A 15,797-nucleotide genomic window follows, 5' to 3' on the forward strand; every position below is an offset into this window, starting at 1 on the left:
ACAACCAAATCTCTGAGCTGCATTTTCTTAAACACTGTGCTGAACAGTAAAGTCATTTATAACTGCACGGAGTCAAGCACAAATGTTCCATTATAAAGCATGAGGCACATTCCTTGGTTTTCCCTAAAGTTCATTGTTTCTAAAAGTTAATTTACAGTAGCAACTGTAGTTTAATAAAAATAATCCCATAAGATAAATTATGCATATGTAACACTTATGTCATTTTCTTGCACTGCAGTTTGACTGAAACAGAACTACATAACCAAAGAAAAATAAATCTAACCACAAATGCTTAATTTCTTTCTAAAACCTATATAAGCAGCCAGGCTTGCTCAATTTTAATTCCTTATGGAATAACCCAGTGTCTGACCCTCCAAAAAAGCTAAACAGGCATTATTACCAGCACATCAAGTAGAACAAATAGTACCTTAAAATGGTAAGGCAATCATCATTTATCATCATAAAATGATAAGGCAGTCTTCTGTAAGCTTATTTGATTCCTGTTGCATTAAAACAAAGCTTCACAAACCAACAAGAAATCAAAGTCATTTGGCAGTCCCTGGGGAACAATCTAGCTCTGGCAAAAAAAGCCTCAGTACCCACCATGCCATTTCTGTCTATATCTGAAATCTGCTTCCAGAACAGTGATAACACAACACAGCTCTTCTCTGTGAACCCAAAACAATGGAGGGTTGCAATCCCCCCATTCAGCTTTAAGGGGAACACAGCTGATCATCAAAGAAAGGCTTATCCAGCACTTCTATTATTCTTAAATGTCATCATTTCATCCCTTCTTTACAAGTCTTTGCTTACAATTTCTGTTTTGTGAACAAAGACTATGTTTTAACCATCCACTTCCCCACTGCTCTCTGCCCAACTTCTTGCATTCCCTTTCATTTAATTTTTTTTTTTTTTTTTTTTGCTTTTCCCTCTGTTTTCACTTGCAGAGTCCTTATCCCCTACAGGTTCTAATTCATCACATATAAACAAGGCAATAAACATAATGTTGACACTCAACAGTCTTTACAAACACCACATATGATCTAGCCATAATGCAAAATTGCCTTTTGACAACTGACTTTGTCTCAGCACCACAACAGCTTTGAGAATTCTGGGTAAGACTCAGCCAGCAATCGACACAATAGATCTAAATAAGTCAATGCCAACCAAGGAACTTCTGAAGGCAATTATTAGACAATGGGACAGAACTGAAGGCTTTGAGGATCATATATCCTATCTCCAGGGAAAGAAAAAAAAAAAAAGATCCTGTTTCTGGCAGCCAACATCTTTAAATTAAGATTACTAATTAAAAAAATAGAAGTCTTTCATGGGAAGCAGGAATGGCAGTTGTCAGGAAGAACAGGGCAACAGTCACCAGACTCAAGAAACAAGTCTCAGGAAACAACAGGCATGCATATGGATTGGCTTAGTTTTTTCTAAGATCCATTTCTTCACCCTTTTTTTTTCTCCTAAAAGAGAAATAAAGTCTTACAGAGCTTGTTTGTTTACTAGAGACTATAATAATATGATTTGGAAGGAAATGAATCAGAGGGACTGAAGTCAAGTCTTTTGATACAGACAAGCTTCATCAAGGCAGGGTTAAGAAAGGGTAAGCCCCTCTGAGAGCAGCAGGAGGAGGCTGGGAAGTATGACCTAACTTCCTGAGCTCTTCCTTCATGAGGGAAACCATTTTCTTCTCAGAAGAAGAAAAGAAAGCCTACACACCACTGAAGAAAATCCTGCAGATGTATTCACATAAAGCATCTCCTATGGTTTTGGACACCAAATAACAATGAAACATCAGAGTTTTCCAAACCAGCTTAACTGGAACACCAGTGCACACACAGGCAATATGCTAGCACATACTCTGTGAGATTCTTACCTTCCAGGACTGGATTTGACTGCAAAAGTTGTTCTTTTACTTGATTAACCTCTGCCCCTTTTCCACACACAGCAGCTACATATGACATGACAAGTTTGCTTGCCTCTGTGGGGGAGAGCCAAATAAAACAGTGATAAGCATTGGCAAAAAGGCTGTAACATGATTTTACAGACTAAATGTCCATCACATTTTCTCAGTGCCAGACAGGAACCGTGAGCACATTCATTTCAGTTTTCTCCTGCACTGTTGTACCTTCTGGAAATGCAGAAGGAGCATACCCTGCTCTGAGACCCATGCCATTACATCAGCAATTCTCTTGATTTAAATACCTCGAGCCTCTACCCAAGCTAAAAAAAAGAGCCACCACTGGATACAGCACATGACCTGCTCCTTTTCCTTTTAGCCTCAGTAAGAGGCATTCTTCAAGGAAAGAACATTAACCCCTGCTGACACATTGGAAATGTTTTAATCTAGCCTGAAAATAAACAGGCCCAGGCAGTTTCAAGACACAAAATTCAATCAGTTTATATCAGCAGATACACAACAAGTGCAAACATATAACACTTATACCCATGTAATTACAACTCTAATCTACAAGCAACTGAGTAACTGCAACATCACGTTACATGCTGCAGTCTCTTTGAAAGTAAAACCAGCAGAAAAAGTGAAGCATTCATTTAGACAATAAAACTAGTTTGGAGTTGCTTTTAAGAAAGCTTGGAGCAATTTTTGGATTCTCAAAGCTGGGTTCAAATGAGTGTCAATCACCCATAACAAACAAATATTAGATAATCTATTGCTGGTCAGGAAAAAGCAGCTGGAAAATGATTTGGTTTACAAAGATAGTCTGTGATGGTTACTACAATGCAAGACAGTGAAATTTCAGGCAATATCGGCTGATGTATAATGTAATTACTAACAGCTGGAAACCCTATCAATTCCAGACTGTGGTCATAAAAAAAAATCATTACATTTGTAGCAGATCTTCAGAGATCTGTTACAAATTTAAGTGTCTCATTTCAGGAAAGAACTGACAGATGAGATGTTATCCCTTGGCTTTTGATTTTTCCTATTTAACCAAATTTGTTTGTTAGCATTATATTACTATCCCGTGTAAAGAGGAAAATGAGCAAACCTGCCACATAGGAAGCAAGCAAGGAGAAAAACCTATAGGTGTGTTCAGAAGGCTCCCATCTCCTTTATTTGTGCCTCAAACCCAGCTCTCATTTTTGACTGTGTTCCCTTCAGAGCTTGGAACTACCCAATTATTTAATTTGAAATATTTCCTAAAACAGTCAACATCTTTAAGCACAGGCACTCAATCACTGAGAGAAACATGCACTGAAGCAGCAAAAAAGCTATTATAATAGTTTACACACAATGACTTCAACACAGGCTTTGAATATCAGTAAAAGAAAATAAAGGCTCTTTGTCTCATTAGGAACCCTGGCCCAAGAAAGACATAAGGAAGGGAGTTATCACCCCAGTTTCAAAACATTTAAATACATCCCTTATTCTGGTGATGCACCATGTTTTCTTGCCCAATGTTATTATCAGTTAACATTAAAAACATGCAGAGAAACAAGGACAAAATTGGAAGTAAATAAAAACACTCAACTGATGACAGTTCAGTTTCAGTTCTTCCAGGGCAAAAATGTCAAATATTCTGGCTACCAAAAATTTAAAACAGTTATATAGTGTATCTGTACAAAGAAGTTTGTTTCCTTAACTCCAGAAACTTCCTACCCTCTCCACCCTCCATTTGGTATTTAACTTTATAAAAAAAGGAGAAATTCATATTATTTCCCATATGTCTATAAAAATTACAGTACCCTCAGAATCAGAACACTCAAAATCTCTATACTAATCTAAATCTACTATTTACATACAGAGAAGTTCAACAACTCAACCTCTGATTCACCTTTCAAATTTATAAAGCAATAATATGTGTGCCTCAGTTGTATGAGGTGCTTGATAATCCACAGTTCATGAGGAAATCAAGACATTAAACACAACCAGTCCAGGACTCTTTGCTAAAATCTGAACTTCTTGACAGAACCTCAAAGAGTCATATTAATAAGAATTTGGGTTTTTTAAACTACACTTCTGCTGAACATGTTTTCCTGTCATTGAACTGTAAATAAGGATTATATTACAAGACTTCAAGACCTCTCAATTGGGTGCCACTAATCTAAGAGCACTAAAGATAATGACTACACTTTATACACTTTTCTATGTTTCCAAAGTCTTGGAAAGCAACTTCTTGTTACCTACTTTGAGTCTTGCTCAGAATAAGCACACAAAGCCCCACATATTCTCAGATGCAAAGGAAAAAAATCTCTCAAATTACTTGGAAACAGATGTATGCCTTCCTACCCGCTCTCTCTTTTGCAAATCACCTCTGTTTTAAATTGCTATCTTTGAAAATAACTGGCTTCTCTCTTTTTTAAGGTCTACCTAAAATGTACTGCAGTTATGCAATCCTCTCTTGGTATCTAACCTTCCAGTTTAAAAACCAGCAGCCATTTTCAAGGAAGTGTCAGCTTTGCCTAAGAAACTCAGTGTTCTGGCACACAAACCAATCTCAGCACTGCAGCTGAGCACAGTGTGCAAAAGGCTGATAAAATTTCCAAAGTAATCAGTTACAGTTATTTCTTTTCCTTAGATAAATAGTATAATCGTTTTTAAAGGCATGTATTTATTGGGAGACAAGTGGAAGTATCAAGTACAGAAAACTCAGAGCATTCAGTTTTCCATGTCTTTAAGTTTCCCACGAGGACAGCCTTGCAATACTCTGTGACAAGTCAGCATCACTTTGGTGCAGCTCTGGATACTGATTCGGACACTGTACTAACATGACATGGGACTTCAGTGTGGTGACAGTGTGAAAAAAATACTATTTTATGTGAGCTAACAGCTGCAGCTGCAAGTGTGGCAGCACTCACTATCTGCAATGGCCAGACACAAATTACTGACACCTCTCAACTCTTACCAGCTCCAGCTTCCCTTTCAAGATTCTGAGCAACCCTGACTGTTTTTAATCAGACCCTAACTGCTCCTTACCTGTTTTCCCAGCTCCACTCTCTCCTGTGATAAGGATGCATTGGTCTTTGTCCTGGTCCCTTAAAGACCTGTAGGCTTCATCAGACAGAGCAAAGCTGCAAAGAAAGAAAGAGCCAATGAAGAATTAGAAAAAAAACCCCAAAGTACCAAATACTGACAATAATTACCATCTGTCCTTTGCACACCCAGGAAGAAAAAAAACCCAACAAAACCCCAAAACCCTCCAAGTGCTAATGTTCCATAAGTGGTGAAGCATTCACTTTTCAGAATATATAAAGACACTCAGAAGCAAAATGGATACTTTTACTCAGAGGCTTACTTAGACCTCCTTCAGGAACAAGCAAACATAATCCTGAAGTTTTCCTAAAGACAGCAAAGTAAAAACAAAATAACAATTTTAAGGAAGTGTAGCTATCTTTCTTCATTGAACAAAATGTCTTATTCTCCACTGAAAAAATGCCAATGCAACATCAGGGCATGGTTTGTCTGAATCTGTCTATAAGATAAAGGAAAGAGGACGACCCTGAGCAATAATTACACCATAAGCCACAATTTCTACTCAGTAAGAAGAAATCTCACAACCTTATCAAACCATGAGCATTTTAAGCCTTTGGGTGTAGCTGGACTTGTGCATAAATATGCAGAATTATTTCTCACTAACTGTGTTCTTAACCCAGTAAGTGTGATGTCACGTAGGGAACCTTAAGAATATAATAAGAACCAACAGATTTCCTGTACCAAAAATGTCTTTTCCTGGAGCTCAGAATATCATGACCCTGAAACTCCTGGGCTGCAATTTGAATCCAGATGTGCTCTGCTGCCATGCAGCAACATATACTTTGGAGAAGTGCAGATGGTTTACTTATATTTAGTTTTCTTTAGTAGTAACTTTGAGACAGAACAAAGATTTTTCTTTCAACTGCATTTTTCAATTAATGGAATCAATTTGGAAACTAAGCATTTTCCTCTTGAAAAACTTAAATAGTATTTGAAAAATAACATAAAAGCAAAATCCAAATAAAAAGGCACAAATGCATAACCCAATTAAAGAAAAAAGATTATATCCAAACACAGCATATTTTTACACAAAATAAACAGCTGTTCAACAGACCAGGAGTTTTATTAGACTAGTGCATCTAGTACAATATTTTGTGTTTATATATCTCCAAAAGTGGATATTGTTTATTATTTACAGCAAACAAACCATGTATGAATAACAGAAATGAACTCTCAGGTCAACATAAGATGCAGAATCATTGCAGGTTCAATGAACTTTTTTAGAACCTTGATTCTTTGTTCTACAACAGTTCAGGAGCTTCACATTCAGCTGATGACAGCAAGCAGATCAAGTGTTTGTTTTGGACAACACAGCTATAGGGTGCTTTTTTTTCACAGGCAAACACAGTTCCTTTATAGAAGAGCAAGCTCTTTGTCATGACACCAGTGATGGGAAGCAGGAACAACACAATGCAGGCAGTGACAGCCACACAGGGCTTTGTCTAGAGCCTCCTACTGCTGCAATTTGAAAGCTTCAAATATTAAACCTCCATCTACTAAAATTAGTCCATTCTTATTGCTACCCCTTAGCTTCAGGCTCCTCTCCCCAAAAAAGTCTATGAAGAGCGTGACATGTTGTCTCCAATTTATCATCAGGTGCATGTGCAACACCATTTTTTCTACTTCCTCATCCCTCACCTGTATTAGACTCACTTCACATTTGCTTATTTGGGTTTTGGTTTTGTTTGCCTGTTTGGCATTATGGTCACATAGAGTTACCAGCCCAGCAAGAGACCCAGGCAACCAAGTGAGGGCATTCTGAACAATTTGGCAAATGGGGAAATGAAACACCTCACAGCTCCTTTGTTCCTAAGCACTAACACCCTCCCCTCCCTCTCCAGGGCCCGCCAAGGATGCTCAGGATGCTCAGGCCACCGTTTTCCCGTCTTTGTGTCCCTTCCATCTTCTCTCCTGCAGCACATCTGCCTGCCCAGCTCCACCACCCACTCAGGGCTCCACCTCTCACTGCTTTTCTCCAGCCTATTTTGTCCAAGGCACTAAATTACAATTCTCCTCTCTGCACAGATGGCTGGACCACCCCCTTAACACCCGTGATCAAAGGTCATTAACTCCTTTTGATACATATCCCAAACTCAGAGCAGGCTGATCTCTCAAACCTTAATACTGCTGTGCTGATTGAAGCATTTGAACTCAGTAGTTCAGCTGGAGGTGAAAATGTGTTTACAAGAGAGTAGCAGGCTGTAATGTTTTTAGCATTACACCAAAGTCATATTGTGATGCAGCCAACATGCTGGAAAACTAGAAAAAAAAAATATAAAATATTCTGCTGCTGCTGCTGAGAGACCATGACAAAATTTCTGGCACCCATTTTGCTGTTTGGAATCTAAACTACAGTAGCAATAACATTTTACCAGACTCTGTTAGAGGACATATTTAGGAAATTATTAATATTTGTTGAATGTTGCTGCAGATATACTTGTAATTTGAAAAGTACAACAGCATTCAGAAAAGCTTATGCCAGCACTAACTTCCTTTTTGCAAAGAAAAAATTAAAAGCAACAGGATGAAGATGAAAGAAATAAACTTCACTGAGCATTCATGGGCCACATGAGACACACTTTAACAATAATGCTGTCATTTCCACAGGTTTGACTGAGGGAAACTGTCTTTCAGCAAGAAGACAAGACTCTGAGATGCTTTTCAAATTTACAGACTGGATGGCTCATTCTGTGCCTCTTGTCCTTCAAACAATCTTGGCTATCAACTAGTTTTTCACTTTTGAAACAATTTTCTTGGCAGTAGTTTCACACTGGAAAATGAAATCAGCATCAAGCACAGAGGAAATATTCTCTGTTGATATTCTGAGTTACAAGTTAATCAGCTTAGTACCCATTCATCTTTTCTAATACACTGAATTTAAGTTTCTCAACAGCCCCTGTCAAAATCTATTTTACTGCTTGATGTATTTATTAACTCTGCCTGCCCTGCATAGTTAAAGACACCAAATCATGCTTTTTGTCCTTCCTCCACAGAAAAACGAGAGCCTAATACTTCAGTGAGGTTTCTGAAGTTGGAGGAGAGAGGGTGATTTCATCCAGTTCTGGTTTAATCCAATCTAGTCAGAGATTTCCTGCCATTTTCTCTAATTTATACAATGCACAAAGCCTAATACTCCACCAGGGTATCAAATATTATTTTTTCTTTTGTCTGTAGTAGATAAGTCAACTCATTTCAAAAGAAATTTTGCATAAGTACTTATCAAAAGTGACCCAGTAGAAATTCTCTAAAATATACCACTGATGTTTCAACCACTGTTCCAACAATCCAATTGGAGGAGGAATAACCAAGAGTCTTTTTAAACAACTATGACTTGTCTTTCTGGCACTGCAAAAGAAAGAGCAATAGCACATTTATGTCAGTCTGAACAAAGATCTTTATCTTAAAGAAAAAGATACATCTATTCAGATGTCATGTTGATTTTCATGACACATTACACCTCACAGTCCTTCCTCTATTATCAACAGCTATAATAATCTTTACAGTAACAGAAAACCCAAACAAAAACAAACTTTGAGTCTTTTAGTTCAAACTCTAGCTGATAAAAATAATAGAATTTCATGGTATTGCCTATTTGTTTAAAAAATTATTTCATTTAAGGTCATTTAAGTTTAACACATATTAATAGTCTATTGGCCACAAAGAATCCTAGCCTTTTCCTTTTAGCAACATGAAGAGACATGGCTCTGTGAAGCCAACATTTGCAACCATGGATTTAAACCACATACCACTCTTCGAGCCACCTCACAATTACAGAGCCTAAGCAAAATTTCAGAATAGTTTAAGAAGCAGTTATAAACCATGTGTTCTGAATTAGCTGATGAGTGCGTCAGCAGTGTCAGTTACCATACCTTATAATAAGCTCTCCTTTGATTTTTAGGTTTTCATGGAGGAAGATGACATCCTCTTACCACAACAAACACAGAAATATTTACTAGAGCTCTCTTTTAGCTAAGATTTAAGTATAGAAGCAATTTGAAATCCAAACGCCGCCCACACCTAGCTCAGTAAGAAGGCTCTGCTTCTTTATAGCACGTCCTCTTCAGCCACAAGCTCCAGATGGCCAGATCTGTCACAAAGTCCTAACCCAAAAACTTAACAAAGGGAAACAGCATAGCCCTCCAAGGGAAACTTCCAAAGGGCTCTGGCAATTTTCGAGTTCTCAAGAGCATCTCTGTGCTTAATCAGTTCTCTGGGGTCAAGAAGAGACAGGAGCCAGGTTCCCACCCACTCACCTTGAAACAAGCAGCAAGTGCAGCATTTGAACACTCCAGATTGCACCCACAATTACAAAGCCAAAAAAATCTCATTCTTCTAAGTCAGAAATTCACTTCACAGAAGCAGCTTTTCCACCACCTTTTTCCTGTAAGCCAAACTCACCAGGATCAGTATCTGCCAGATACCAGTACTTATTTGTGGCATTTTCACGCTTCCTTTCATTTTCCTTAGCATTCTCAACTAAAAGTAACTTGTTAACACTATTTTAAATTCTCTCCAATTGCACTTCTCATGCACTAATAGAGTCAATTCACTTATTCACCAGCTGTTGCTTCGATTCAGAGATCCTTGGTCCCCATGTCAGAACATCTATTGCTTAATCTTGACTATTGGCTGACAACTTGTTTGCTGCTTTCAAAGGAAGTAAGGAAAACCTCTTTTCTTGACTGTTCCAGATCCTCATGAAGCAAAGTCACGCTACCAGTGTTCATTTCTGCCCAAACATCTCTAAATACACCAGCAGGGTGCTAAAGGGCAGTGCTTATCAAAAACTATATTACATGCTAGACTAAAAAGAACAGTAGTAATACGTAAATTGTTCATGCACTTTTAATATAAATTTTACATAAAATGTAATTTAGTTACTTCAAGTTTGCTTAAGAGCATCATTTAATTTCCTTCCTTCTCTTTCTGAACGCACAGAAGTGCTCAGGGTAACAGCAAAGAAATTATTTCTTTCTCTCATGACATGCAGTGGGAAAACATCAGAATTACAGTTTGTTTCAGTATGAAAATTCTAACAACCTGAGCTAGGAAGAGTCAAAGCAGATTTTATAAAGTGCTTTGAGGCTTTATGTTGTAAATCACCACTGTTTGCTATATATATTCCCCCACCCATTGAAGCTCAGTGGAAAATTCACCATTCAGGAAAAACAACTGTAAGAGATTATTTATAGTATTAGCTCACTGTGCAGAATCATTTAATTGCCCTAAGGATAAAAAGTGTACTCCCATTTTCCATAATTACAAACTGTCTCATGTTCAGGGCTTTGACACACTTGAAAAGAAAAGGTTGATTAGCCTGCCACTGGAGTGAATAAAGTAACAGCTGAGTTGATGGAGCATCAGCTAGGATGGACCTTCACAGACAAGCAGCTGCTCTTTCAAAAATGCCAATCAGGGAAAAAAAAATAAAACTAATTTAAACACCAGGATAAAGAGGTGTGCTAAGACAGATGGAAAGCCTTTGCTCCTATTCATATCCTCCATTTTTATTTTCCTGGTGAGCACAGAAACCTGTTTTATCATCAACACTGTGTTGATACACTCAGCAGAAGGGCACCTCCTGCACAGACCTCCTCACTTTGTTATTCACGTGAGCCACTGTGACATTATTAGATGCAGAATAAAGCCCAAAGCTGTGCAAATCATTTGATTTGTAAGAAGCAGACATCATTTACAGAAGGGAAGGGACAGAGAAAAAGGGAGGGGGAAGAGGACAAAGCCACTCAATTTTCATGAGCAAGACACTTCAGTACACAGGCTAATATTAAGCCAGAGAGATTTATTTTCTGATAGACTGCGAATATAATATAACCTCTGATGCTCATATATACACTGCAGGTTTAGCAGAAGACTTGTCTCTGACCAATAATCTGTGGTCTGGACAAAAAGAAAAAAGTCCTTGCTGAAAATCTTGTCTTAGACTAAGGCAGATTTAAGATGTGTTTAATGAACTTCGACTCCAAAACTTCCCTATAGAGAGGTTCAGACAATACTTCTTCCAAAATACTGTGCCTGCACAGCCACCCAGCTCACCAAAGCCTGGTTCTTTTCCCTCTCACAGGATGGCACACATTTCCACTCTAAGGGAGGCTTTATCAGTTTTGATCACTTCCTTTTACTGTAAGCAAAAAAAAAGTTTTTTAAACCAGCAGTGATCTTTCCCCAGCACTGTACAGAAAAGCCAGAAATACAGCCATTGATTTTCTGCCTATTTCAACAATGTCTGACATCTTGTTAGAGGTCACATTAATGTGATGGAAAACAAGAAGTGCCTTTCACCAGGAGCCTGTGACCCAGCTGTTGCCCTATTTTCCTTCAACCAGTGCAAAACAGGATCTCTGTAGCTGAGGATGGCCATGCCTCTTGCCAATCCAGACAACTACTCTCCCTCTGAGTTTTAGCAAGCCTGGCAAGCATGGCCACATCCCATCCCACAGCTCGGTCCTGTCAGCTGGCAGTGAAATACACCCAGCAGACCGTGAGGAGAGTAACAGGCATGGCCCAAACTTGGGTCCTCCAAGGACTGCAGGGAGCAGCAGGCAGAGCCCTGGTACTGCAGATAACCAAGCCCATGGGCCCATCCCCTGTCCCCCTGACACATTTTCCATGGAACAGCAGGTTGAGCTGGGTACTCCAGGGCACACCAAACTGAGCTGACGTGGGCCAGTGCCAGCTGTACCCACCATAAACACCTGCAGCTGCACACAAACGTGGCTCGTGGCTTTGCCTAAAGAAGGCAACTAAAATAGCAAACTCCTGTTTGGAGAAGGTTCATGCCATTGAAGTGAAGATACACATAAATTGAGGTGGGGCAGGGAAGAAGTATCTCCTTGCTTTTCAGAAGAGCAGCTTGGCTTGGATTCCCTTTTGACTAGTCCCCTTTTCCTTGAAATTACATCAGGCAGCTGGATGGCACATAACCATCACCACCTCACCCATTCTAACACTCTGTGGTTCAGTCCAGCACAAACCAGGAAGTCCCAGTCCCACAGCACTAACCAGATGAGTCCGTCACCCAAACACTCTCTGACCCCAAACAACAGGCTGCGCTACCCAAGGCAGACACCAGCTCCTGCATGGTCACACGGGAGGACACGGACAGGCCTCCCACACACCTACCCCAAGTCAGTCTGCTCTCACCTGCACTGCAAAGATTCCAGGTTTCTTGAGGGGAAAAGGCATTTCTGTTCATAAAACCATTAATTTTATGGGGCTACGATATCCCTGAAGGGAAGTACAGGAAGTATTTTCTATTGTTTCATCAAAAATCAGATTTAATTAGATGTTTATTTGCTAGGATGAATCAGCAATCACATGCTTGATTTGATGAATGCCTAACCCAGCCAAGTCCTTACACTCTGTGTTCTTACTCCAAAACTATAGGCTGCAGGTTTTTCCCTGAACTGCCATCCCAAATGCACTGGAGGAGCCTGCATACACCAGGGGAGAATCAGCTTCATGGCACAGCAGAAATGCTGATGGCAAGCTCCTCATCTTTCTCCACGGACCTTCTGAAGCTTCCCAGTCCCTGAGGCTGGGCTTGTAAAATTTGGGATTCATTCCACTTCCCTGGTTCAAATGGAGCAGGAAGGGGTCAGACAGCTGAACAGAAAGGAAAGAGAGGAGCAAACTGATTTGCCATGCTTGGCTTCTGTCAGAGTTTAACTAGAGGGCACAAAATTATTTAAAATCCCAGTTCACTGTTTCATCTATGCAAAAGCAGATTTGAATTGCGCTTCTGAGCTTTTGCATGTGTGTGGAAATGAAGGGCTGCTGGGACAGGGAGGAAAAAGGGAGCAGGAGAAAACAGTCATTCCCTTTCTGCATTGAAATACAGAGACTCTCAATATTTTTACAGAAAAATGAACTAGTTTCTGTACCTAATACAGAATGTGTCTGAAACACAGGAAAGTTCACTTGCCAAATACACATGTTCAGTTCAGCTTTGACCAAATTTTACATCAACTAAATCTTTTTCTACAGAGCAAGAAATGCCTTGATTATGCTGCTACACCATGAGAATAACATGCTATCAGTAAACACCCCCAAAAAACTGTAATTCATCTTGTCTTAGCTGGCTACAAAGAATACTTTTTCCATCAAAATAAAATAATGCAAACCAATTATTCCTCATTTTTAAAACACAGATAGTGCTTAAAAAGGGGCCCTTAAAATTATTCATAGCTATTTCAGAAATAACAAGCCCATACTACAGGTTAAGCTTTCTTAAAACTAAAACCATCTTCTTTTTAGAAGACAAAACTCCGTAATCCTATTAGAGGAACAATGATCATTATAACTTGTTTATTCCTATACAGACAAGAATATACTATGAATCTCTTTTCTTCTTTCTTTTTAATTTATAAATAGGATGTATCTTTGGGACTTACAGTGTGTGCTTTTCCCAGACAGTGGCAGAGCACTGATTTGCTCAGTTCAAAACCTCCAGTGACAACTTCATCTCGCAGATGAAACCACAATAGGGCTGTGCTGGTTGTGGGGTTTTCTTGGGGCATTGAAGGGCAGTGTTGCTCTTATGATTTCACATGAAAAAATATTTAGCTAAAACTGTTCCATGTCTCTGCCTCAAAAAAAAAAAAAAAAAAACCAACAACAACAAAAAAAAGAAACACCACAACACATTCTCCTGCTTAGCAAATATGAAATCCTGCTTTTTTTCCTGCAGCCCTAGGAAGCATCCTGAAGTCATAAGGCAGAAATAAGTGATTTCCTCCTGATGCAGCAACAGCAGAGATACAACAAGTCAAGTTTTGGAACCATGCAGGGTTTATTGATACCATGTGCTCTTGCAGGGACTTCTCTCACTGCAAATAATTTTATTGCAGAACTATCAGTGCTTTCCAAACAAGTTTGTTCTACTTTGCTAACTCAAGAGAGAAAAATAAATTTATTACTTTATTCTAAAGTAAAGAAACATGTTCCAGTACTCAGGGAGAAAAACACAGCAAAGTGAGGTGCACAGTTTCACATCCTCAATGCACAGAAAAGGACATGTTTTAAAAGGTCTCACCTCACAAAGAAATAATCCAGCACAATTAAACTCCAGCGTGCAGCACATACCTGAGAGCTGCAACATCTCAAAAGATACATTGTGGAGTGACTTCATAGCTCTGTCTGGTGAGACAGGTAAGTAGATGTCAGCCATGCATTAGTGCAACACACTCCAGTGGACTGCAATGGTTGGCCAGCAGAAAAAATGCCAAGCATTCCACCAAATTCATATCATGGTACTGGAGAAATATAATCAGAGAATCATATGACTGGATTGCAGAGGACCTTAAAGATCATTTTGTTCCAACCTCTCTGCCATGGGCAGCTACACCTTTGCTAGACCAGGTTGCTCCAAACCCCATCCAGCCTCATCCTGATCATTTCCAGGGATGGGGCAGCCACAGCTTGTCAGAGCAACTGTTCCAGTTTCTCACCAGTAAAGAGAAAATTTCCTGACAAATTCTCAGTAAAGAATTTCTCCCTGATATCCAATCCAAACCTACCCTCAGCCCGAAGCCAGCTCCCCTTGAACTGTCACTTCATGCTCTTGCCAAAGTCCCTCTCCACATTTGTTGTGGGCTCCCTTCAGGTAGGCTGTAATTATGTCGCCCCAAAGCCTTCTCTTCCCCAGGCTGAACAATCCCATATCTCTCAGCCTTTCCTCACAGGAGAGGTGCTCTAGCCCTCTGATCATCTGGAGTCCTTCCAACAGGTCCCTGTCCTTCCTGTGCTGGGACCCCAGAGCTGGATGCAGCCCGGCAGGGGGGTCTCACCAGAGCAGGGTAGAGGGACAGTAGGAGTATTCTCACATCCTCAGAGCTATTTGTAAACTAAACTAAGCTGCTAATCCACAGATTTGAAATCTAGACTCTGCTAGAAATGCAGCTGCCCACAAGTTTATCAGAGACAGTGACAGAACTGCAAATAAAAGTAATTCACTTATCTGGAAAACATCTGAAAGGCAATGTCAACACGATGTAATTACATAGTTATGCTGCTACTCTACTCAGAGGTGTTACTGAATCCTTTTTGATTTTGCAAGTAACCCTTAAGTTCTCTTAACAATCCAAGTAGTTTGTTAAGAAATTAAGAAGGCTTACACAACTTAATTTCTGCCTCCAAGCTCTCTTTTCCAAATAAAGTCCCTGCCATGAAACCCTGGGCAAAGTAGGCGCTGAAGCTTATCTGAGCTTCTGAGAGCTTGTTAGCTCAGGTACAACACTGAGCTAACATGTCTGTCTAGTCTATTAAATGCCATTTGCTCAAGTTTGTGAATGAGATTTGTGGACATATGTCCAAAATTATATTGCTATGAATAGGCAAAGCAAGAAATGAAAAGGCTCCTTCGAATTGCTCAAACATGAGGCTCCAATTCAACCCATATGGACTATTTCCAGTAACAATTTACTGCATCTATGTCCTTGGTTGGAATGCTGATGCTCAAGGAGGATGTCAACTGCACATATTTGTTCTCATCCTCACTAAGAATCATCTTGGAGTAATTAAGACCAGTTGCAGCTTGAACACCACAAGGTTTAGCAACTAAAAATCATTTCTGCAGTATGTAAAATGGAAACTGCATGGAAGAAAAATGCAGATTTAAACTAATTTACTGAAATGGCCACAATTAAACTGTCTTTGTAGTTCAGACCTTTGTTTGTAAACCCGAGTCTCAGCTCTCTTATCTATTCAAAACACAAGTACAAGATTATTCAGTGTGCTAGACTGTAAATATTAAGACTGTATTTCCTGATTCCTAACA

At 39.4% G+C, this 15,797-nt stretch overlaps 1 protein-coding gene across 7 annotated transcripts in view; it reads right to left on the minus strand.

Moving 5' to 3' along the window:
* Nucleotides 1-15,797, minus strand: part of MYO1B (myosin IB) — a 109,972-nt gene that overhangs the window by 55,699 nt on the left and 38,476 nt on the right. For all 7 annotated transcript variants that reach the window (XM_068196336.1, XM_068196334.1, XM_068196335.1 and 4 more), the window contains 2 exons: nt 4,946-5,040; nt 1,883-1,987 (listed from right to left, as the gene is read on the minus strand). In XM_068196336.1, coding sequence (XP_068052437.1) covers nt 1,883-1,987; nt 4,946-5,040 — 200 coding nt within the window. The remainder of the gene's footprint in view (nt 1-1,882; nt 1,988-4,945; nt 5,041-15,797) is intronic.

Source organism: Anomalospiza imberbis, chromosome 7, assembly GCF_031753505.1.
Source record: "Anomalospiza imberbis isolate Cuckoo-Finch-1a 21T00152 chromosome 7, ASM3175350v1, whole genome shotgun sequence".
Taxonomy (NCBI): domain Eukaryota; kingdom Metazoa; phylum Chordata; class Aves; order Passeriformes; family Viduidae; genus Anomalospiza; species Anomalospiza imberbis.